The following is a 24,488-nucleotide window of genomic DNA, read 5'->3' as shown; positions in this document are numbered from 1 at the left end:
TTTAGTTTGTCTGTCTTTCTCCATTCCATTCCATTCCCTTCTACCCCTTAATTTTTCTTTGAAGATTAGTTGTTTCTCCCCTTTTAAATTCCACCACCTGATTCTTGGATTTTGTTTTATGTGATTTTTTCTCTTCCAATTTCTTACTTGGACGTCAAGTACTAGAAGTCTATGTTGAGTAGTCAAACACTCTCCCGGTATCACCTTACAATTCTTACAACATAACCTATCCTCTTGTCTCATGAAGAAGTAATCTATTTGGTTTTAACACCACATAAAAAGGTAAAATATTTCTCCATACCTCTTAATCACAGGAAAAGGTGTAGTAAAATGTCAGTGGGGGAAGTCTATAAATGATACTCTTAATTAAAACAATTCTAACACCATTTAATCAGTATTTGTCTTCTCCTCACAGCCGGTTTTCTTAAGGCCAGAAACTGCAACAAAATACAACAGCAACCTGAGTTCTGTAGCTAAATGGCTGCAAGATATATGAATGCAATGAGTAAAAGAAGATGAAACATAATGCATTTGTTGGCAATGAAAAAATTATTCAAAATACGAAACGTCCAAAGGAAGTATAATAGGGGTTAGAGACAACTTTTCTCATCACTACCTTCAGTCTGCCAGATACAGCATACAGAATTTTGTCCAACCTTCGAAGCAACAGTATATCAAGACTTTATCGCCCTAAGTGTGGTCGACTACATAAACTCTAACTCGCTAGCCATTTCTATCTATGGCCTTATCTATCGTAAGGCCCTTGTAAGCTTTTATTGGTCTTCCTTACCTCTTTTTAAGATACCTCTTCACTCCATCCACTCTCCTCAATAAGCCTCCCTTAACCTTCTCCTCATATGACCAAACCATCTTAATCATGACACACACATCTTATTTTCAATAGGATCCACTTCAACCTTATTATGAATAATCTCATTTTTAGTTTTACCTTTTCTTATAGCCATATATCCATCTTAAAATTCATCTCTGTTACACTCATATTTTACACATATTGTTTAGCATTTATGTACCATACAAAAAGCTAGTCTTATAATTGTCTTATAAAATTTTTCTTTCAGCTTTAGCGGAATCTTACCATAAAATAAGATGTTAGATACACTTTCATTTCAACCCTCATGTCTTCATTATGAGTAACATTCCCATTAGTCTCTCACCCGTCCTTTTAGATAATTGGCTAAGATATTTGAACATAACTTGATCTTTCAGTTTTACCATAACACCACCCACACTTATATTTTAGCTAAACTTATATTTCATATATTTTGTTCTCAATCTTCTTAACTTAAAACTCCAAAATTCTAGTGTGTTGTTCCACATCTCGAGTTTAGTATTCAAGTCTTTTTATCTCATCTGCCATCACATCATTTGGATACAGCATATACCAAAGCACCTCTTCCTAGAAATGTTTAGTGAGTTCATCCTTACTAACGCAAATAAGGGCATAAAGCAGATCCTTGATGTAATCCAATTGTAACTGATCCATGATATAGTCTCTAGTAACCTATAAAGAAGCAAAATAGACTCCTTTCTTCTCTAAAACCCTTCATAAAACTTCTCAAGGATTTTTGCCATAAGCTTTTCCTAAATCAATAAACACCATATGCAAATCCTTTTGTTTACCTCTATACCTTTCATTTAGGTGCCTCAGCAAAGTATATATTTCCATCATTGACCTACCAAGCATGAACCCAAATTGGTTTTCAGATACATTGGGTTTTGTTTTTAATCTTTGTTTAATTACTCCCCTGAAGTCTCATAGTGTGGCTCATTAGCTTGATTCCTTTATAATTTCCAAAATTTTGAAATCTCTTTTATTTTGTAAATAGGCGCTGAAGTGCTCTTCTTCCACCCATCCAACATCTTTTTTGGTTTAAGATTTACATTATATAATTTCATTAACCAATAAATATCATATTCTCCCATGCATTTCCATGCTTCTATCAATATATTATTTGGTCCAACTACTTTATTATTCTTCATCTTTTTCAATACTTGCTTTATTTTATTTGGACATATACACTTCATCTTTTTCAATACTTGCTCTATTTTATTTGGACATATACATCTATGGAATTTGTAATTCCTATCTTCTTTAGAGTTACTAAGATGCCTCAACATAACACTTCTTTCTCTAGCTTCATCGGATAACTTCCAGGAATACTCCACCTCTCCTTGATCTTCCCTCACTTACTAGTACTTTTTTGGTTTTTTTCTTTTACACATTTCACTTGGCTCAAATCCCTTATTTGTCATTCCCTTGCCTCAGCTAACTGTAAAACTGGAAGAATTTTTTGTATCTATTCTCTGTAAAAATGGGGTGTATATATATACAAGAAGAATCCAATCCCTACCAGATTGGACTCCTAAAAATCATCAATCAATCTCCTAAGATTAACCAATCAGCAAATAAGGAAATTAATAAAATCAAATAACTGAAAAATCTTCGTAGCTGTACATATTGTAAAGAATTAAATGCTGAGAAATAAGATATGTCCATTGTCCACACTAACTTATATCTTTCTCCATCTTTTTGTATCAAGTCATCAATAGAAATTTTCAAAAGCTTTTGACTTTGCTTCATTGTTTTTTTTGCCAAATACTCTTTAGGTTCTTAATTAAGACATTTATCTAAAGTCTTGTAGGCAGCTTTAGTTTTTATTTTCTCCTGTACTTCTTGGAAGCATCGGCATTTGTCTAGATTGGATCATCTTGAGGACTTCCAATAATTTGACCCAAAAAGCATCATTGCATTGTATATGCACTTTACGCCATTGGAGTGACAGTTCTTCCATTTATATTAGTCTCACTCTTTTATAATATCCACATTGTACTAGCAAATATTAATGCATGACCGTGTTATGTTCCATGCATTTCATCTGAAGAATCAAGCACATGACTGAATTCATGAAAGAGACATAATATTTTTATTATTTGCAGTTGTATACTGTATGGGATCTTGAGTGAGCTTTAGACAGTTTGAATTACTAGACCATAACACACATAATCTGTAAATTGGCGGGATGGTTTATCTCAATCATTGCAGTAAATAACTACAAATTTAAATTAAGAAGAATCAAAGGAAGAACACATTATTACAGCTATCAATATTAATAATACACAAGCATGTCTAAAACTTGAACGACTTGGTTCTTGATAATATCCTTTCTTGCAATCAATGCCTTTGCAAGTTAGATGCCCAGTTGCCCACTATTACGGGCTTGTGAACTTCCAATCACAAGATGAAAACTACAATCTGTATAAATTCACATATTTAAAATGGATTGGGAAATTTAAGTGTTAGAGTTTGCCTAAGATTAGTCCTATGGCTCGGAAGTATTTAAAGACCAGAAGAAAGCAAGCCTTATGAAGACCAGTTATTAAAAGTAGTTAGGTGTTTGTAACGGTAACTACCAATTAACGGTAACTACCAGTTAGTTAGGTCATCTCTTGTAATAACCGCCTCTATATTCTATAAATAGATGGCATGGGTTGAGTTTTTTACTTCTGATTCATTGTATCTTGTGATCATGTACTGTGAGAGAGAAAAGACTAGCATTAGCCTTTGTAATCTCTATGAGGATAGCTTGGTAAAAGAGCTGTGTGTGCGGTGTACCGATTGTTTCAAGATAGTGGAAGCCATAAGCCCTCTGTTCAGTATAGACGTAGGATTCACCAGTCCTAAGGTGATCTGAACTAGGATAAATCCCTTGTCTTTTTTGTGTGTGTAATGTATTGTTCTTTCCTATTCCTATTATGTCATTCCCGTGTGAGTTCTGTGTGTTCTTGAGAGATTGAGTGTGTGTGGGACGTGTGGTGGTTCAACATTAAGAGTCCATAATTCCCAGTAATCAACAAAGAGTCCATAATCACTTAAAGGAGTATAGTGTTATACTAATTCACATATCCATCAAGAGGAGTTGTGCAAAATAGTTGAAATAGTAGTAACTTGGATTAGAGAACTTAAGAGATTTTTATGGGAAATACAGCCAGACCTCCAATCACCCAAATTTACTAGGGTAGAACTATGTCCAAAACTGAATAGGATTATTTCTTTTCCTATTTTGAGTCAGTTTCTTATTTCCTAATACTGTTGGGTCTTTTCCTATTTTCATTAGGAGATTTGTTTTCCTATTTTCAGTCAGTTTCTTAATTCCTAATATTGTTGGGCCTTTTCCTATTTGATTAGAAGATTTGCAATTTTTTTCCTATTAAGTCTCTAAGGTTATGTTATAAAGACTATTGTAGTTGAGTACAGGCAATAAGAAGAATAATATTTTTCCAGCATACTTTGTGTGCAAAAAATCAAAGGGTTCTCTCTAACGAGCCCTAGCTTACAACATAGGTGGACAAGGAAGGAGGTCTTTGAAGGGGTTAGCTTCTGATCTAGCTAATCACCTGTAGACTCGATCCATTAACAGAGATCCCTTGCTGAATTTAGATTGCATTGAAGAAGCCCCATATAGAAGTGAGAGGAGATCAGCCATAGTGATATAATTCATCATTAACTTTAACTCCCAAATTGCTCAATGAGGGAGAAAACGATCTGTTAACCTTGGGCACAGTGACCAAGGAAGAAGACTTGTCTCGTATGGAAAACAATAGACCTCAAGAATAACTTCGACTTGCTGTTAGGTTAAGAGTTGATTGGTTTCATCAAAGTGCATCCAAACATCATCGTCCAACTCACTCATTATTAGGGTCACAATTGAACCCACAAAGACATTTTTGGCTTCAAACATCAGACTAGAATTGTTGGTGAATCACATGAAAATTTTGTATTTGTTTGAAGTTATGTTATCACTATAACCTTAACTTCTAAAACAAAAATAGAACAAAAACAGCATCAATCAGCAGAGCATTCAACTCAACTAAGCCTTATACCAACTATTAGTGGTTGGTTCCATACTAACCAAGGGTTCCTTTGGAAATTGACTGCACATGCAAATTTTATTGACCTGACAGCGCACAGGGGACATACTGGGATAATTCTGGTCCAGAAGGGATTACCTGAAATGGAGGGTGTGGAGTCAGTTGCAGGATTACTGGCACCATCACATCTCTTGTTGACTTGTTTCCCGCACAAACCACTATTACCCACAAAGCTGCAATAATGGTGCCGTAATCAAATTTGTATGCTATGACAGTGACTAACAGCTTTTTAGGAGTAGCACAAATTTTAAACTAATGACCCATGAACTCATAAACAATAAGTGAGAACAAGGTAAAATAGACAATTGAAAAAGTGATTAAATTAGGAGCTCCATATGCATTAGACAACCAAATGCAAGCCACAAATAATAATTTTGGAAAAAGATGTAAATAAGTAATACAATGACCACTATTACCATTAACTAACATATTATAAGATAGCTTCCTTTGACGGGAAGTAAAGAAAATCAAAATGGAACTTACGAGCTCTCCATGAATTTGTCAAGGATACCCTCGGATGGAATTGGCCCACTCAGAAAATTGGTTGACACATTTCTTCATGCATTAAAAGAATTATGGGAAATTCAATATTAGAAATAAGAAAATCTATCAAAGAACAAAGTAAAGGAAGATGTCCTGCTCACAAATTTAAGAGTTTGTACAACTTCCCAATTGATTGAGGAATAGATCCACTGAGAGAGTTGCTAGAAATATCCCTATGAAATCAGAGGCGTATTATGAATTAGTTGAGGACAAAGTGGACGAGCAACTGAATGCACCGAGTCACCGACAAGTTGCAAAGAATTGAAAGACATACTATTTAAGAGATCCCAAGGCAGTTTAAATTATGGTCATAAGTTTGAAAGATACAGGATATGAATGCCAATAATTATATTAAAGATACAAAAACATCTACCTGCTTGGACAAATGCGACAGTTTAAGCTAGTAGACTAAAAGAAAAAGTTGTTCACCTAAATACACCATTCTTAAGACTTCTAAATATTCAAAAAAAAATTATAGCAATATGGCTCCTTTTACTCCATAAATCATCCAGAGAGAAGAGATCTTTCTTTTGGTCTGAACCAAATAAGATAATATGAAGGCTAGGTAACATGTGCTCCTTATCACTAGAGGGACAGGTTAAATCAGATCCTTTTTCAGTCAATCACTGGCGCTGTTATTAGTTCAACATTTACAAAGTTTTATATTCAACCCAATCAACCTAAAGAAGCATTGCACCATAAGGCAAAACTAAATCATAATGCAACAGGAAGATACAAAATAGGATGGCGGGGTCGCCTCAAAATTCAAGTTAGGATAAAATGGAGAAAGTGGACTTTTCAAATCACATCAAAATCAATTTAAAAGAGTAGGAAAATATTTTGGAACAAGAAGGAAATGGTGTTACCATGTAGAAATTAAAATGTCTAGTAGGACATCGACGGTACAAAAGGGCATTGCTAAGTGATATGGTAAAAGCCAGGGCTAACAAGCACGGCTATATGTCATGACCCAAGATTCCATAGAAGGGCATTATAGTAATAGATTTGGCAAGTTGTTAGGAGATATTTTGTAATGCTGTTACAGCACATGGATGTTGTTATTTTTGTTAGAGGAAGCCTATATAAGGCTGTTGGTAGGAGAAGGGAAGGGATTATTGAATGAATGAAAATCTGATTTCTATTTCTCTCTTAATTCTCCTTTCCCTCTCCCGTCTCTCCCTCTCGTTCTTCTGTTCCCTCTCTTCTGTTTCTTCCCCCTTCTTCTGATTTTCCCCCTCATTCTTCTCATTTCCTCCCCCAAACCAGGCAATGCTTAGTTCTAAACCTATCGGATCCTTCCGATTTCCGATCTAATCCTAGATTAAACCCTAGGTTCGTGACACTATACATAATCAAATCTCAAAATAACCACTTTCTACTCCTAATTTTGTACACTTATACAATAATGTTAATCTTTTACCCTCCCAAGACCAAATCATAAGGGCTACACTAGATAATGTAAGAAGCAAGCCTCTTTAGAATTCTTTGGTTGGAAAAGATAAAAGGCAAAAGCAAAAAAAAAAAACTTTATTGAACTAACCCACTTCAAGCCACCCATCTAGAACATACACAAAAGGCAACCAAAGAAATTTTCTCAATTCTTTTTCTTCTCAACTAACAATAGCTAATTTTGGAAATTTCTTTTCTTTTAATTTTGATTATCTGACACCAAAGTCAATTCAAATTGCAAATATGAAATTATTCATCTTCCAGCTTTCATTAAGTAGTTTAATCTAGTTCTAGCATCACTTTATTCTCTCTCTCAAGGGACAAAACTAACACCTAGATAATCTGGAAAATAATTTTGTTCCACTTTTCTTTATTGTAGACTTGAAAAAATTCCCAGATAAATGGCTTCACCAAACATATCTCTCAAAAAAAGAGATATAGATGAAAGAATTTACCAAGTGCACACTGACAAGACTGCTCAGGTATAGTGATAAAGATATCACGTAGAAGATAGATGAAGATTGTGTGGCCTCCCCACCAAGGTCAATAGCATATGAATAATTTTTCAAACTTCCAAAATCTACTATGTTTACTCATTGATTTGATTAAGGATCGTTGGTTAGAGGATTTAATCATGTTAGTTGGTGCTCATTACATAGTTCATGATTTAAGAATGTTATATAATAATTGTATAAGAATGTGACTTGTCTAGCTGGGAAGCAGTTGTGATTAGTTGACGCCAGAGTACATAATAAAATTTATGTTTTTAATGTGGGGGAACCTCCTATATTCATTAAGCCTGTGATGAAACCTAATCAATGAGTTTATGCAGAACCTTAATGATACAACAGTTCCCATTCCATTGACAAAAATGAAATGCCTAACCATGTAGAATGATAACCAATAATTAGACAAGAGGAAAGAACTTACAGATTTTCAAGCATGGACAGGTTTCCCAGTTCACTAGGAATTGATCCACTTAAGTAGTTACCCTGCATATATCTGTGAAAGAAGATGCGTTTACAAGGATCCAATTGAAAAAAACTCAAGGTACACACTACAGCAATAAAAGAGAAGTTGACTCAGATTAATTCTTTGATTCATGTAACTATGAAGGCCCACAGACTATTCAATTTCATTGCAACATGTAAGAGGGTAAATAATACTAATTTGACCCACCAAAGACCCTCATAATATGACATGCAAGCTATCAGTTTCCAGTAAATGCTAGCAAAAAATAAGAGAATACCTGGGTTCCAGGATTCATTGGAATAAGCACAGATGAACAATCCAAATTCGCTAAAATGAGATACTATGTGCTCTAGCAAATATGCATAGGCTACATAAATATGCAAAAGCAATAGCATTTCTAACTTTCTCCATGTTTGGTGCATAATAGGCTAGTCTGGCCAAGAGAATCTTTTTATGAAATCCATTTCCTGGTTAAAAAAACAGAAAAAAAAAATTACTGGAAAAAATGGAACTTGAAGGATTCATCACATATTCTCTAGCAAGCCAGGGAATCTCACGTTTAACAGATTCCCTGGAAATGCAAAGGAAAATGTATAATTTACTTCAGCGGCAACTCAATTCAAATTTTCCACAAACACAATATAAAAATTAGTTTTCTTCCTCTTATGTCCTTATGAAATAAACTCAATTAACATCACATGAGAGAATTAATCCTTTCAGGACACTCTCTGTGCAGTTCCTCTATTTTGGAATCAAAAGGGATCATAGATATAGCCCCACAATATAAAACATTTTACATGAATTTGCAGCATCTAACCTAAAGCCACTGTAGTGTACATCAAATACACCAAGTCAACTATCAAAAACTTTGATGCAAGAGATCTGTGCTTCATATTTCCATCATGACAGCTAAAACCAAATTGTCACTGCACTAAAAAAATATAGTAGTTGAAGTGTTATATTCAGATTTTTAATACCAGTGGCATATTGGTAATTTTGGACAGTTTGGCATGAAATAACGAAAAATAAAAAGAAAATCCAGGAAAGGTCAAAAGCATGGAAAATTAGAACTTGGGAATTTATAAGAAAGAAGAAAACTTAAGGAGAAACTGATGGGAAAATGAGGGGTATTTTGGTCATTTTATACCCATGAGGGGCATTTCCATAATTCTGACCTCAATTTTTTGGAAAAACAGAAAAAGCGGCCAAAATTTTCTTTTGAGATCTAATAATGAGGTTGGATGGAAAAACTGGGCTAAAATATGAAAATTGAGGAAATAGACTGAGACATCCAAAATAGATAATAAATATTCCTAATAATGAGGCACAAATTTTGAGATGGAAAATACTAAAATATGAAATTTTGGACATTCAGAATTTTATGGAATTTTCAAAAATTGGGAAAATGCCCAAAAAATGGAAAATAAGGTTTCGAATTTTGGGCAAAAAACTAGAAATTCCATAAAATATTCAAGCACGTAAGGATCATTTTGATCTGATTTATACAGAAAACACATCAGTGATAAGGGAGAAACTTCAAAAATTTTGTTTGATAAATAAGGATAATTAACAAAAAAATCAAACGAAAGTCCTAGGATTTTATATGATTGAGTGGTGAATCCTCTGAATAATAGATTGTATAAGCAAATTACGTTGAATTGGTTGGGAAAGAAGGGGGCCAACCTAGCTTAAAATTCCTGAATCTCTCATTTCTGATAACCATCTTTGGGAGAAGATTTTGAGCTCTACAGAAGGTCTTTAAGTTAGCCATGACTTGGAAGTGTTAAAGAGCATTTAAGTCTACAAACTTCTTGTTGAAGTTGTGGCTGAAAACTGACCAAAAAAGGGATAAAATCCAGCTCAAAGTCAGGTTGTTGTAACTTCTGGGAAGCCGACCAGCCAACTTTGGAAGTTCCCGCTGGTGAAACAAAGATCTAATTGAGGTAAGACCAGTTGGGCTTTGTAAAGAAATCAACCGGAGAAGTTGGCCCTGTTTTTCTGCTACAAAATGGGGCTGGTTCAGGTGGCTTCTTCCAAGGCTGCTTCCAGCAAGGTTGGCCTCCACCCATAGGTGGAACTTGGAGTCCTGAGAGGTTGGTCTACCCTATGGAGATGGTTTGGCCAGCCAGAGGGCTGCCAGCAACAGAAAAACAGGGGCACGAATGATGAAGAAAATTGGAGAAAAAAATACAGGAAAGAAAGAAGGAAAAATCAAATTCATCTTGACAAGTTTTTCACACATTGGGAGGTGAATTCTCAGTTTTTGTATTCAAGTATCATGCATATTGGGGTTTTTATGCATGTTACTGCAAATCAAGTTATTTTGTTTTTGTGAATGTTTGATCTAGCTAGTTGGGTTTCCCAAGCCTAGTTGAGTTAGATCTTGATATGGTAGGGCAGATGTTTGATTCATGATTTGCTAAATGGTGTTAAAATGCTTTTTTTTTTCTTTTTTCTTTTTTTTTTTCTCAAGGCACGAGGATGTTGTATAATGCTTGGATTTGATACTTGTGTGTGGAAGTGTTAAAAACTTGAGGCAGTTTAAGTTGTTTCAGTTGTTAGTTATATAGCTGTATGGTGTTGCTTTTCTTTAGTTTATGTTGTATGCTTTTTCGTGTATGTTGAGCTACTTGTATAAATAGCTCAACTGTTTATTTTGAGTGTTTGTAGTTTTCATTCTTGTGATCTGCAGTTACAAGATACATTTGTTTTTCTCTCTCGATTCTTCCTTGTTCGTTTCTGCCCTATCTTAAGTTCTCACAAGATATCAGAGCCATACTAATGGCTTCCAATTGAATTGTTGGCTCCACCTCTTCTTCTCCTCCTCCTTGTCAATCTAATTCGAGTCTTTCGGCTACTTCGCAATCTGATTTTTCTGCAGTTGCGAAGGCTTTTAGCTATATTCCTCTAAAACTAGACAAGAGGAATTACATCTTCTGGAAGGCGCAAATTCTCACCATTGTTCATGCCTTTGATCTTGTTTCATTTTTGAACAATATAACTCCTCCGAAGAATGTGACTGCTCCTGACGGTGAGACTGTGGTGAATCCGGAGTACATAAATTGGCTCCATTCTAATCAACTCTTGCTCGGCTAGTTGTTCTCCACAATTAGTAAAGAGGTGCTCGCTCTGGTGATACACTTAGAATCATCAGCTAAGGTATGAATTTTGTTGGAGAATTTATATGCTAGGCAGACACTAGCAAAATCTTTTCAACTTAAACAACAATTACGTTCTGTTAAGAAGGATAGCATGTCTATTAACGACTATATTTTGAAGATCAAAAACATAAGCCACGCACTTGCATCCATAGGAGAACCTATAAATGACAATGAATTACTATTGGCCATTCTAAATGGTTTAGACCAGGATTATGAGACTATTGTGAGTCTCATAACCTATCAAATGGACAACATAGACTTGGAGAAGGTCCAATATCTACTACTGATGCACGAATAACGATTGTCTGCTAAGAATCAGCCACTAACGACACTCAATTTTGATGGTGTTGCTGCACCTTTGAGTGCGAATGTGGCGTCATACTATACTGCTCAGAACAGTGGAGGATCTAGTAATAATAGAGGAGGATTTGTTAATCGAGGAGGTGGTACTGGATTTAGAGGCGGCAAAGGTTGTGGCAAAAATTCTAACAGAAGTATCTACTATCAATTGTGTGGCAAGGCTAGCCACTTTGCAGATCGGTGCTACTACAGGTTTGATAAGAATTTTCATAGAGTGTCTGGTTATAGTAATGGCAAATCACAAGGAAGTAACCGGAGTGTTCCTCAATTGGATGCTCGTGTTTATGGTCCTCAATTGGATGCTCATGCTTATGTGGCCTCCTTTAGTGACTCTAACGAAGCTTTCATGCCTGACTATGGTTCAACCCAGGGTTCTCACTATGGTAACCCTTCTAAACCTACTTTGCAACCTTCTGACCAATTTACTTCTCCATCTACTCTTCCAGACCAGTCCTGGTTCATGGATTCAGGTGCCACAAATCACATGACCTCAAGTTTGAACAATCTTTCGGTACACTCTTCATATTATGGTGGGGATAAAGTTACTATAGGCAATGGTAAGCAATTAACTATAACAAATGTCGGCACAGGTTCTTTACAGACTTTACCTCACTCAAATTATGTTTTGTGTGTTCCAAACATTCTTCATGTTCCAAGTATGAAGAAAAATCCACTCAAGTGTGTCTCAGCTTACTCGAGAACATAATGTGATAGCTAAATTTCACTCTAATGTTTGTTTTATCAAGGACAAAATTATCAAACGAGTGCTGCTCCAGGGACACCTTAAGGATGGGCTATATCGGCTGGAACCAACTTCTAAATCTGTTGTTGACAGCAAGTCGGCCCATTCTCTAGCATGCCTTTCAATTCCTTTAGTGTCTTACCTTTCTTCTTGTACTAGTGATAATAATTGTACTAGTCAACAATGTAATAGACAGTGCTCATTTGGTCATGAGATGTCTAAGTCTGTAATTGTGGCTCAAATTATACCCAGAACAATTGTATGTAAACAGTGGCATGACCGCTTAGGTCATCCCTCTCTACATGTGTTACGTTTGGTGCTAAATAAAATTGGATTACCATGTTCTATTATTGATTTATCTTTTTGTGATGCTTGTAAAGTTGGAAAACTAAGTCAACTTCCATTTTCAAGGCATGATATCACTGTTAAAGCACCCCTTGAACTGGTCTATTCTGATCTTTGGGGACCTGCCCCTATATTGTCCACAAAGGGTTTTCAGTATTATGTTATATTTATGGATGCCTATACTCGTTATACATGGTTCTATCCTCTTAGACTAAAGCCCAATGCTTTGTCAACATTCATGATATTCCACAAACTTGCTGAAATTCAATATAAACCCAAGATTTGTGCATCGCAAACCGACAATGGGGGGGAGTTTAAGTCTTTTGTTCCTTATCTTCAATCTCATGGAATTCAATCTAGATTTACTTGTCCTCACACCCATCAACAGAATGGTGTGGTGGAAAGGAAGCATCAACATATTGCTAAAATGAGCCTTACCATGTTGTCTCATGCTTATCTACCCTTAAAATTCTGGGTTGAGTCTTTTCAAACAGCTGTGTATCTTATAAATTTGCTTCCCTCTTCATCCATACAGTTTCAAGTTCCTTTTGAAAGGTTATATAATCGCGCCCCCAACTACATCTTGTTGCAACCATTTGGTTGCACTTGCTTTCCTTTTTTATGGCCTTATAACAAGCATAACTTCGATTTTCATTCTACCAAATGTGTCTTTCTTGACTACAGTCAAAACCAAGCTGGGTATAGGTGTCTCCATCCTTCAAGCAGAATTTATGTCTCTCGTCATGTTGAGTTTAATCCCTCTGAATTCCCTTTTCTTCAGTTGCTTTCTGTTTCCTCTTCTTCATCCTCACAGTCAAGTTCATGGGATCATTTCACTACCTTTCTTCATCCTATTGTCTCTTCTTATTCGTCTTCTTTGTTTTGTCCTAGAGCAGTTCAGTCCGTATCCTTAGGATTCCCGGATCCTCCTTCTGTGCCATCTTCTGGCACATCTTTATCAGACACATCTCCTACCTCCGGTGTGCCTTTGCCTATTGTTCATCCTGTTGCTTCTAAGCCGAAACCTATTAAGCCTATCTCAACACCCTCTACTCACCTTATGCTCACTAGACTTCGAGCCAAGTCTCTTGCTATGTCTCCTCCACACGCCTTAGTGAGTTCTCTTGAACCTAATTCAATGAGTGAAGCTCTTTTAGATTCATGATGGGTTAAGGCTATGGAGGATGAGTATAGGGCCTTGGAGAGGAATCATACATGGGTGTTGGTACCTTTTTCCAGTGACAAGAATCTGATTGGGAATAAGTGGATTTTCCGGATTAAGTATAATTCCGATGGGTCCATCCTTAAGTATAAGGCTCGGTTAGTGGCAAAAGGGTTTCTTCAAAACCTGGGTATTGATTATGCTGACACGTTCAGCCATGTGGTCAAGGCTCCCACTATTCGCGTCTTGTTTTCATTGGATGTTCAGTTTGGTTGGGAAATACAGCAAGTAGACGTGAATAATGCGTTTCTCAATAGTGATTTGAGTGAGGCAGTGTATATGGTCCAGCCTGAGGGGTTTGTGAGTTCTCAGTTTCCTCAGCATGTTTGTCAGCTCAGGAAATCTCTTTATGGTCTAAAGTAGGCTCCTCGAGCTTGGTATACTAAGCTGAAAACAGCACTTCAGTGTTGGGGCGTTGTTCGATCAGTGTTTGATGCCTCGTTATTCATCAAACGGGCTGCTAATCATGTGTTGTTGTATGGGTTTATGTTGATGACATATTGATTACTGGCTCCAGTTCAGCTGCTTTGCATGCTTGTATAGCAGATCTTGGTCGTGCCTTTGCACTAAAGACTCTAGGGGCAATGAATTATTTTTTGGGTTTTGAAGCATATAGAGATCACACTGGTCTCTATCTTAATCAGTCCAAATACACTTGTGATTTGTTGGGTAAAGCATCAATGCAGGACTATAAGCCCTGTAGTTCTCCCATGGCTACTGGAACTTCTTTGACTGATGACGGAGAACTATTTTCTCAGCCTAGTTTGTATCACACACTGATTGGCTCACTACAGTATCTCAGCTACACTCGACCTGATATTGCTTACACTGTGAATAAGTTGAGTCAGTTTATGGCAGCCCCTAAGATGCAACACTGGTTGGCATGTAAGAGGTTGTTGAGGTATATTAAGGGCACAGTTGGTCTGGGGTTAGTGCTCACTTCCACACCGAAAGATCTCTCTTTAGTGGTCTACACTGATGCAAACCACGCTAGTTTCCAGGTTACTCATAGATCCACTAGTGGTTACTGTGTCTACATTGGTCCAAACTTGCTTGTGTAGGGATCTAAGAAGCAATCGGTTGTGGCTAAGTCTATTGGGGAGGCAGAGTACCGTGTAGTTGCCTTGGGAGTGACTGAGCTTTTGTGGTTTAAGCAGTTACTGGTAGAGTTGGGTTATCCGTGTGTAAATACTCCCGTTGTGTGGTGTGACAATCTAGCTGCCAAAAGGATGGTAGAAAATCCAATGTATCATTCTCGTACGAAACATATTGGTGTTGATGTTCATTTTGTGCGTGAAAAAGTAGAAAATGGTGAGGTGGAAATCAAATTTGTTCCTATGGCTGAGCAAGTTGTTGATGCATTTACTAAGGGGCTGTCTAGAGATCGCTTTGAACTGCTATGCAAGAAGTTGGGCCTCACAGAGATACCGGGTTGCTTAGAAGTAAAGACAGGTGCAAGAATATTTAAGGAATCAGAGCCTAAACTGAAGGGGAGTGTGGAAGTGTTAAATACTTGAGGCGGTTTAAGTTGTTTCAGTTGTTAGTTATATAGTTGTATGGTGTTGTTTTTCTTTAGTTTATGATGTATGCTTTCCGTGTATGTTGAGCTACTTGTATAAATAGCTCAACTGTTTATTTTAAGTGTATGTAGTTTTCATTATTGTGATCTGCAGTTACAAGATACATTTGTTTTTCTCTCTCGATTCTTCCTTGTTCGTTTCTGCCCTATCTTAAGTTCTCACATTGTGTACTACATAGAGGTTTATTGAGCATGTGAAGCTCATTGCCTTAACCATTTTCAGTAGCTTGACCAAAGGTGAGTGATAGGATACCGAAAATGGAGAAAGACAGTTGGAAAATTAAGCAAATGAAAACAAAAGTGGACTTTCGAGAGGTCCACACTCTCCCAATATCCTCACTAAAAAATTCCACCCCTTCTACTCCATTTGCTTCTCTATTTAAAGAAATCAGTTGCCCTCACATGCCTCCCCCTCTTTGCTCTTCCCATTCTACCCCTTAACTGAATTTGTTGGCTGCACATGCACCACTTGCCTTCTCCCATTTCAATATCCCTATTCTGCCCTTATTTCTTAGGTCCTTGGTAGGAGAATGTTATGGGTTGCCTATCAGTGAGAAGATGAGTAGGTGTTTCCATGTTTTGGAGGTGAATATGCATCCATGAATTCTCCAGTCCTATAAGACTATTTTCAAATGATATATTGGTATTAGTATGATGTAGTGTTCTAGTTATTTGGACAAGAAACAATGAGTTCTGAAGCTAGATTTTGAAGTTACGTATTTCTTTCTATTGTGGACATGGAGATGATATTATATTGGTATGCCATTAGATAAGAAGTATATTGTTCTATTTTGTTCATTATGTGCACATTATATGTTTCAAGTGAATTATGATTTAATGTAGCAAGATATGAGTTTTGAGTTATCTTTGCATTTTTATGTTGGATTGGTTGATTTGGATTTAATTAAGATGGACAACATGACCCAGAAACAAGAAACTAGGCATTTTAGCACATTTTACAAATTTGGAATTCTGGAAAAAAGAAATGGAAAAGAGAGCTTTATAGATTATTGATACCTGTTAAATTCAGGTTCAAAATGTATATATTTGTTTAGGTGAATAAAATTGGAATGCACAACTTATCCAGAAAAGTTTCAGGATGCTGAAACCAAAGAAATATGGAGTTTCAAAGCAGTCAAAACAGTTTCGGAAAATTAATCACTGACTACATCTTATCCTAACTAAGTTAGGGTCAGTGACACAGCATTCATAATGTCAATCAACTTTAAAAAGTCACAATGACAATTACAAAGAACAATGTGGGAAAATTTTATGTAGGAAGCCTTCCTGGTGCAACCCTCTGTGAGGGAATGATGAGATAAATTGAAAAGTGATGCTAAACAATAATTTCATATAAAAAAAAAATCATTTGATCCCCAAAAAGCTGCTTGTTCTGGAGACTAACGAATTTAGTAGCATGGGGTGTTAAGTAAGAAAAGGTATTTTAGTCATTTTAATAAGGAGTTTCAATCAGAGTTTTTAGCCAATGTCATTACGGATGTTCACTTTGCTCCTGCTAAACTATATGAGATTTGGGAATTGAATAGTGGTCAAATTATACTTTGTAAGGATTAATTTTAAGCAACACAACTGCTCAAATTAATGGGAATCAAGGTTGAGATATTTGAATTTAAAAATTGAGCACAAAGAAATTATCAATTAAAAGTTTTTACCACAAAATTTTCAGAAGGCAATAAGGTGACAGGTTACTTGTAGAAACCTCTTTAAAAAAGAGTAATGGGAAGGCAGCATATAAATACGACCCTCCACCAAGGCCCCAACCCAATGATCAAAAGTATTAGAAATTCCAGGTGACATGAAGCACTATCATATATAATCCCACCTGCATATCAAGTCCACAATCATTTGTTTCCAACACCCTAAATGGGTCCATATTGGAATACTAAGAAAATATTTAAAAGAAGAAGTTACATAGACCAAACCAAACTAGTTTTGCTTACATTATGATTCAAGTCTTTGTCAAGGTCCACCTTAGAGTAGGCAAAATTTGCAACGAGTAACTTTTTTTGGCTTTTTAGTTAAGCTCTTTTGTAAATAATACAAAGCAATCCTTGGTAGCAATGGTAAAGTTGCCCCTTTATGACTGTAAGTTCATGGGTTCTAGTTGTCAAAACAAACTCTTTCCAAAGCAAGGGTAAAATTGTTCACGAAAACATCTCTCTCAACCCTTGCAAAGCAGGAAGCCTCATACATTGGAGACTCTGCTTCTTCTGTCAGACAATAATTATGGAGATACTTTAGAGGTTGGTTGCTTTTGGCAGAAAGTGATTCAATGAAAATATAGGTATGAAGAAAGGGATGGACTTCGAGAAGAAAGAACAAGAAAAGCTTAGCAAGAAACTCTTAGGCATGACATGATTGTAATGACAGCAAAAGATATAGTCATAGACAGAGATGATTGATGAACTAGAATTCATGTAGCCAACTCCACCTAGTAGGATTAAGGCTTAGTATGTTGTTGTCTAATAAGTCCCACCTTGGTGGGTGCATTAGACCAATCTGCACAGAGGTAACTGAGATAGACAGTGGCATTCCTTTCATTGACAATAGGATGATAGACGAGTAACATTGCCTGCTTGGGGCATATCATTACTCAGATCAGACCTAAAGCCCAAGAGTCCTTTCCCTTCCCTAGGTTGATCAAGTGGCACCTCCAAAGGTCACAAAGGGATTGTGGGGTGTTGCTTAATTAGGCTGGATTATGGGGAAAATTCCTAGACAAGGCATAGGCTCCACACTACTGCAGAGACAACAGGGAGAAGAGGTGAAGCATTTTTAACCCTTAGACCTGCAATCAATGTCCCTGAGAATCAGGGCAAAAGGGAGAAAACCTCTAGGTTTTAATTGTGATATAGAGCACTTAAGGCATGAAACAAACTATTGAGAAGATGATTTTGATTGAGGTGAGTAAATTAATGAGAAGTCTTGACTAAGGCAAGTTATCGAGGAGATTCTCGATAAGCTTTACTCAGACCAAGGATGAATCATTGTGTAGAGTCTCCAATCCAAGGCAGTTCCTTTCAAGGGGAAGCTCAAGGAAGGGGAGTGTCTTATGAATTGACTCAAAAAAGTAGATTCTTGATACTTGGGTGAATAATAGCATGTGGAGAATCATGTGCCATGTCAAGAAGGATTGTCAGCCACACAGAACCACCTGAGCTGGTCATATGGTTGAGTGGTATATACACCCAAAAAACTGTACCATGTTTGGGAACAAGGATTACAATTAACAAATCACTAAGATGCTAGCATTGTCTAGTAACACTATTCTAGCCCTGAGAACAGGTGCATGTTTATACACAAAATAGTTTGACCACATGCATGGTCCTATGAAGTGAAGAAAGCTCCAAAAGTACACCAGATCTAACATATTATAAATAGAGAAGCCCAAAGTGACCAATATTTTTAGGAATAAGATGTATATTCCTATTCCCGACTTCAATTTCAGTTAGGTCCTTGCAGTGTATCAACATAAATTTCATAAGAGATCAACAAGTTGAAAGGACTACTAACATGCAACACCTCAGCCAAAAGAAACTAACTTTGCAGCAGCTTCATGTCAAGTCCTTTAGTCAATCCAAGACAGATGTTAACCATTCATCAAAATATTACTCATGCGAAGTCCTTGCCACACCAGATATATACTGCTTTATATAGACTAAAACAGAACAAAAAGAAGCCTAGTGGTGATACATATCGTTCTAAAATATCACTGCAAGTTGTATAAATTCCAACAGATTTCATCCTAAAAATATCTATAATAAACTTTATCAAATTAGAAATCATTTGTCCAGCAGCATTTAGGAGTAAGGGAAGAAAAATGATAAGAGAACTATTACTTACAATGCTCTCAACTTCGTACAATTGCCCAACTCTTGAGGAATTGTCCCATAAAAATTGTTGTTATGAAGAGCTCTAAAATTCATATAAAACATAATCTCAGAAAAAAGCAGTACAATTTCTTCTAAAGTGAACCTGCATTCACCACCAAACGGAAGAAAAAGAAAGAAAAAGTTGTTGCAATTACATACAGGAACTGCAATTGCTCCAGCTTCCCGATATCTGGTGATATGGGTCCACTCAATTTGTGATAGGGAAGGCTCCTGAAGGAAAAAATAATAAAAACATAGTCCCACTACTCCATTCATATATGCAGGTGGCCAATAATATGTAGCATTTATTTCAATCACAAGCTATACATTTAAGGCAAGTAAAGCATACTGGAAAACCTTTTTGACCAAGCAAATAAAAGAGATAAACATGCATCAGAACAAAAAACCTAAAAAGAAAATAGCATCCATCCTTACAGCATGACACTGCACAAGAACCGTTTCCTTAAGACATCTATCTGATGCCATGCTGTTACAAGTGTAATCATAGTTTTAGGAAGGTAATGAATATTTCTGTGATATTATTGTTTCAGGCAACAATTTGAAGCCAGTTGTAAATTTTCGATTAAAAGAATTGATTTGGCTTTCAATGATTATTGTGTGATTAGACAAAATGCACCAGACATGCTTTGAGGCTGACACAGTAATAAGAAAATTAGAAGAATTAATAAAACGATAGAGTGAACTTGTCTTGGAAAAAATAAATTCATCTATTTCTGAGCAAAACTCTGGTGTCATATTTGATTTTGGACTAATATTAACAAATCAATCACAGTAAAGCATGTGCCTGAAGAAACAACAGGCACAGTCTAAGGTCAAATATTGAGGAGACAAAAGAAAAATATATCCCCACATGGTAAATGAATAAAATACAATCCCCTTTCATTATTTCATATTTTGTACTGTCAATGCTCTTTCTCCATTCAACCTGCCAAACACAACTGTAGAATTCAAAGCTCCTTAAAACTTATTCCATTCATCCATCATTTTAAATCAGCTCTTCAAAAAAAAAAAAACAATATCTTCTAAATTTGACAATTTAAAAAGAAAAAAGATAGAACCCTCAAAATCATATTCTATTTCCAATTATTTTCATGTTATGGCACCCAGACCATGAGAAAAAAATGAGATTTCAATAACTATTGATCTAGAATATGATCTACAGTCCCTGAACATGATTTATACAAACAAAAATGCAAATCTTTGTGTGTCATACCAACCAAGGGAACATAATCCTTACAGTTTCCCTGACCAACTTTCAGACAAAACCCAGGTTCCTACTTGGGTTAAGTCCTTCATGTGCATTTGTTCTAGCTGACAGTCTCACACCATACTTCATTCATGTAAGAAGAGATACACAAGTTTTAAGATGATATCCACCAGTCAATAGGTCATCATATATCATATCATAGCAAATTTGTAGCTTAGCCCCTTAAGTAATAACACAAAGTGCATGTAAAATGACACCAATCAATACTAATCCTCTGTTGTTATCTGTACAATCACTTATGCCCCAACATCAAAGCCTAAAAATCTTCATTTTTTATGTGACCAGTTCTAAAGAATGTATTAGTTCTTATGCCCTGCAAAGGAAAAATGTCAAGTCATCACCCCACCCCACCCCACCCCCCCGATGCGGTCACCAATCAAGACCCCGCCCAAAGCCGACCCGATCACGCCGAAACAATATTTTAATACTTCTTAAGTTTTAGAATTCTACTTGGTTTAGGTTTCTACTTTATGTTATTTTAATACTTCTTAAGTTTTAGAATTCTACTTGATTTAAGATTCAATTTCATGTTTCTACTTGATTTAGGATTCTACTTTATGTTGGATTAGGATTTTATTTTTATTAGAATTTTAGTTAGATTTTGTTTACAAATATTAGATGGATTTGGATTAACCAAATACTATAAATATGCCTACGATCTAGAGTTTGTAATTCAGTTTTAATCAATCAAATTTCAGCAACCTATTTGGGTTTTCTTAGCAAAACAGTCTTGCTTTTGCGTCTTCTTGAAAGCCAAGCTTCAGCCATTGAAGTTTACTCTTTCAAGGGTTTATTTTAGTGTTTTTTTTTCACATACGCGCTACACGCTACGTCATGTGGTATCAGAGAGGTTAATCAACCAATCAGATGGCCAATCTTGAAGGTAACGGTAGCAACCAGCCTTGTGACGGTAATCAGGGGTTGTCCGCAGTTTGGAGAGCAATCGAAGAACAGTGGGAAGTAACTCGTACTATCCAGCAACGATTGGAGCAACTTAGCAACCAATTGGACACCTTACTACAAGTTGATGATGATAGGAACCTGAATAATGGAGTGAATCAAGCCGAAGCAGGAAGACCACCCATTAATCATGTCCTTGTTAATCCTAGAAGACCAGTGATTGAAGATAGCGATGAAGATGATGATTTTGATCGAGCAATAGCTAACCCTGGTGGTAGAGGGGTTAGGAGGAATGTGCATCAGCACAACCACTGGGGCAACAATGAGTATAAACTAAAAGTTGATATTCCTACCTTTAGTGGAGATCTTGATATTGAGGGGTTCCTGGATTGGATCACTGAGGTTGACCGTTTTTTCGAATACATGGAAATCCCAGATGAACAACAAGTAAAGTTAGTGGCTTACAGATTGAAGGGGGGTGCATCTGTTTAGTGGGAGCGATTAAGAGAAACGAGATTGAGGGAAGGCCGATAGACAGTTCAAACATGGAGACGAATGAAGCAGCTGTTAAGAGGTTGGTTTTTACCCCCTGACTATGAACAATATATGTTTGAAGCTTATCAAATATGTGCACAGGGAATGAAGAGTGTGAATGAATATACCTCTGAGTTTCTGCGATTGGCGGAGAGAAACCAATTGTCAGAAAGTGACAATCAACAAGCAGCTCGTTACTTGAATGGATTGAAGCCTGCTATTCGTGATAAAATTGGGGTTCAGATGGTTCTACGTGTGCAAGAAGCAAGGAACTTAGCTTTAAAGGCTGAGTTAATGTTGAGTGAAAGAGCTCGTAATGACAACTATCGTCGGTATAGTAGGAATGAAAATAAACAAACAGCTTTTGATAAAGGCAAGTCGGTTCAGGGAGCGCGCCCTCCAATCCATCCCATATAGTCAACCCTAATAAGGCTACAACGGGGGGAAATATTCGAGGTACTACTTCTAATCTTCCAAAATCCCCTAATCCTTATGCAAAGCCTATTCTTTTAAAATGTTTCAAGTGCAATGAGGTTGGGCATCGATCTGGTGATTGCCCAAGGAGGAAAACAGTTAACATTGTAGAAAGGGAAGAAGAAGATGTTGCTGAAGAGGAAGTATATGGCGAGCCTGATGGGGAGGATGACGAAGAAGATTATGGACATGGGGAATATACCTGTGTAGTGAGGAAGTTAATGCTATCTCAAAAGAATGAAGATACTACTCAACGGCATAAGCTTTTTCGCATGAGGTGAACGGTGAAAGGAAAAATCTTTGAGTTGATTATTGATAGTGGAAGCCAGGAGAATATCATAGGAAGAGACGTGGTGGCAAAGATACAGTTAACTCCTAAAAAACATCCAAGCCCTTACATGATTGGATGGATCAAAGAAGTTGGTGGCATACATGTGGATGAATGCTACAAGGTGCCTTTCTCTATTGGTAAGTACTCCGATGAAGTCTATTGTGATATTGTTGATATGGATGCTTGCCATATTTTATTTGAGAGGCCTTGGCAATTTGATGTGGATGCTAAGCACTCAGGTAGGAAGAACACATATCAACTTGAGAAAGAAGGTGTGCGTTATATTTTGTTACCCATAGTGGAAAAGAATCAAACCAAAGCTTCTAAAGTAGAGGGGCAAAATTTTCTTACTATTACACATAAACACACTGAGTTTGTGAGAGAGTGTAAGGATACTCTCGAGAGATTCACTTATTGGTTATCAAGGGAAAGAGAGTGAGTGAACCACTGAAGGTGAATCAAATTCCAATGGAGGTGCAGGGATTGTTGGAGAAATTTCATGATGTGGTTCCTGAGGAGTTGCCTAATGAGCTACCTCCTATGAGAGAGATTCAACACCACATTGACTTGGTTCCTGGTGCTAGCTTGCCTAACCTACCACACTACAGGATGAGTCCTAGGGAGAATGAGATTTTGCGTGAGCAAGTAGAGAAATTGTTGAGAAAAGGGCACATTCAGACCAACATGAGTCCATGTGCAGTTCCAGCATTATTGACACCAAAGAAAGATGGGAGTTGGAGGATGTGTGTTGACAGTAGAGCCATCAACAAAATTACTATTGGGTACAAATTTCCAATTCCTAGGCTCGACGACATGCTTGATCAACTTGATGGGGCTGTGATTTTTACCAAAATTGATCTTAGAAGTGGTTATCATCAAATCAGAATTCGACCCGGAGATGAGTGGAAGACAGCTTTCAAGACAAGAGATGGGTTGTTTGAGTGGTTAGTCATGCCCTTTGGACTAACCAATGCACCAAGCACTTTCATGAGACTAATGAATCAAGTATTACGCCCTTTCATTGGTAAATTCGTTGTGGTGTATTTTGATGATATTTTGATATACAATAAGTCTATTAATGAGCATGAGGGGCATATTCGGGATGTATTGAGTGTGTTGAGGGAAAACAAACTTTATGCTAATTTGAAGAAATGTACTTTTATGAGTGAGAGCTTGTTGTTTTTGGGCTTTGTTATAAGCAAAGAGGGCATAAAGGTAGATGAGGAAAAAGTGCGAGCTATTAGAGAGTGACCAACCCCTAAAAATGTCAGTGATGTGCGAAGTTTCCATGGGTTAGCAACTTTCTATAGGCAGTTTATCAAACACTTTAGTAATATTGTGGCTCCAATTACTGAGTGTTTAAAGAAAGGAAAGTTCCATTGGGGTGAAGAACAAGAGCAAAGTTTCACCTTGATAAAAGAGAAATTATGTACCGCTCCTGTCTTAACTTTGCCAAGCTTTGACAAATTGTTTGAGGTTGAGTGTGATGCGAGTGGAGTGGGTATAGATGTTGTGTTGTCCCAAGAGAAGAGACCAATTGCATTTTTCAGTGAGAAGTTGTGTGAAGCCAGAAGAAAATGGTCTACTTATGATAAGGAGTTTTATGCAGTGATGAGGGCTCTTAAGACATGGGAATATTACTTGATTGTCAAAGAATTTGTTCTTTACACGGATCACCAAGCTCTTAAGTACTTGAGTAGCCAAAGGCAATTGAGGAGTGATATGCATGCTCGATGGTCTACTTT

At 36.7% G+C, this 24,488-nt stretch overlaps 1 protein-coding gene across 3 annotated transcripts in view; it reads right to left on the bottom strand.

Annotated features, from left to right (window-relative positions):
• Positions 1-24,488, bottom strand: part of LOC127814075 (LRR receptor-like serine/threonine-protein kinase FEI 2) — a 79,985-nt gene that overhangs the window by 40,745 nt on the left and 14,752 nt on the right. For all 3 annotated transcript variants that reach the window (XM_052355312.1, XM_052355310.1, XM_052355311.1), the window contains exons 4-9: positions 19,376-19,447; positions 19,188-19,259; positions 7,873-7,944; positions 5,595-5,666; positions 5,434-5,505; positions 5,029-5,123 (exon numbers count right to left, since the gene is read on the bottom strand). In XM_052355312.1, coding sequence (XP_052211272.1) covers positions 5,029-5,123; positions 5,434-5,505; positions 5,595-5,666; positions 7,873-7,944; positions 19,188-19,259; positions 19,376-19,447 — 455 coding nt within the window. The remainder of the gene's footprint in view (positions 1-5,028; positions 5,124-5,433; positions 5,506-5,594; positions 5,667-7,872; positions 7,945-19,187; positions 19,260-19,375; positions 19,448-24,488) is intronic.

This window comes from Diospyros lotus, chromosome 12 (genome assembly GCF_014633365.1).
Source record: "Diospyros lotus cultivar Yz01 chromosome 12, ASM1463336v1, whole genome shotgun sequence".
Taxonomy (NCBI): domain Eukaryota; kingdom Viridiplantae; phylum Streptophyta; class Magnoliopsida; order Ericales; family Ebenaceae; genus Diospyros; species Diospyros lotus.
The sequence above is the reverse complement of the archived record's forward strand: the minus strand, read 5'-3'. Positions and strand labels throughout refer to the sequence as shown.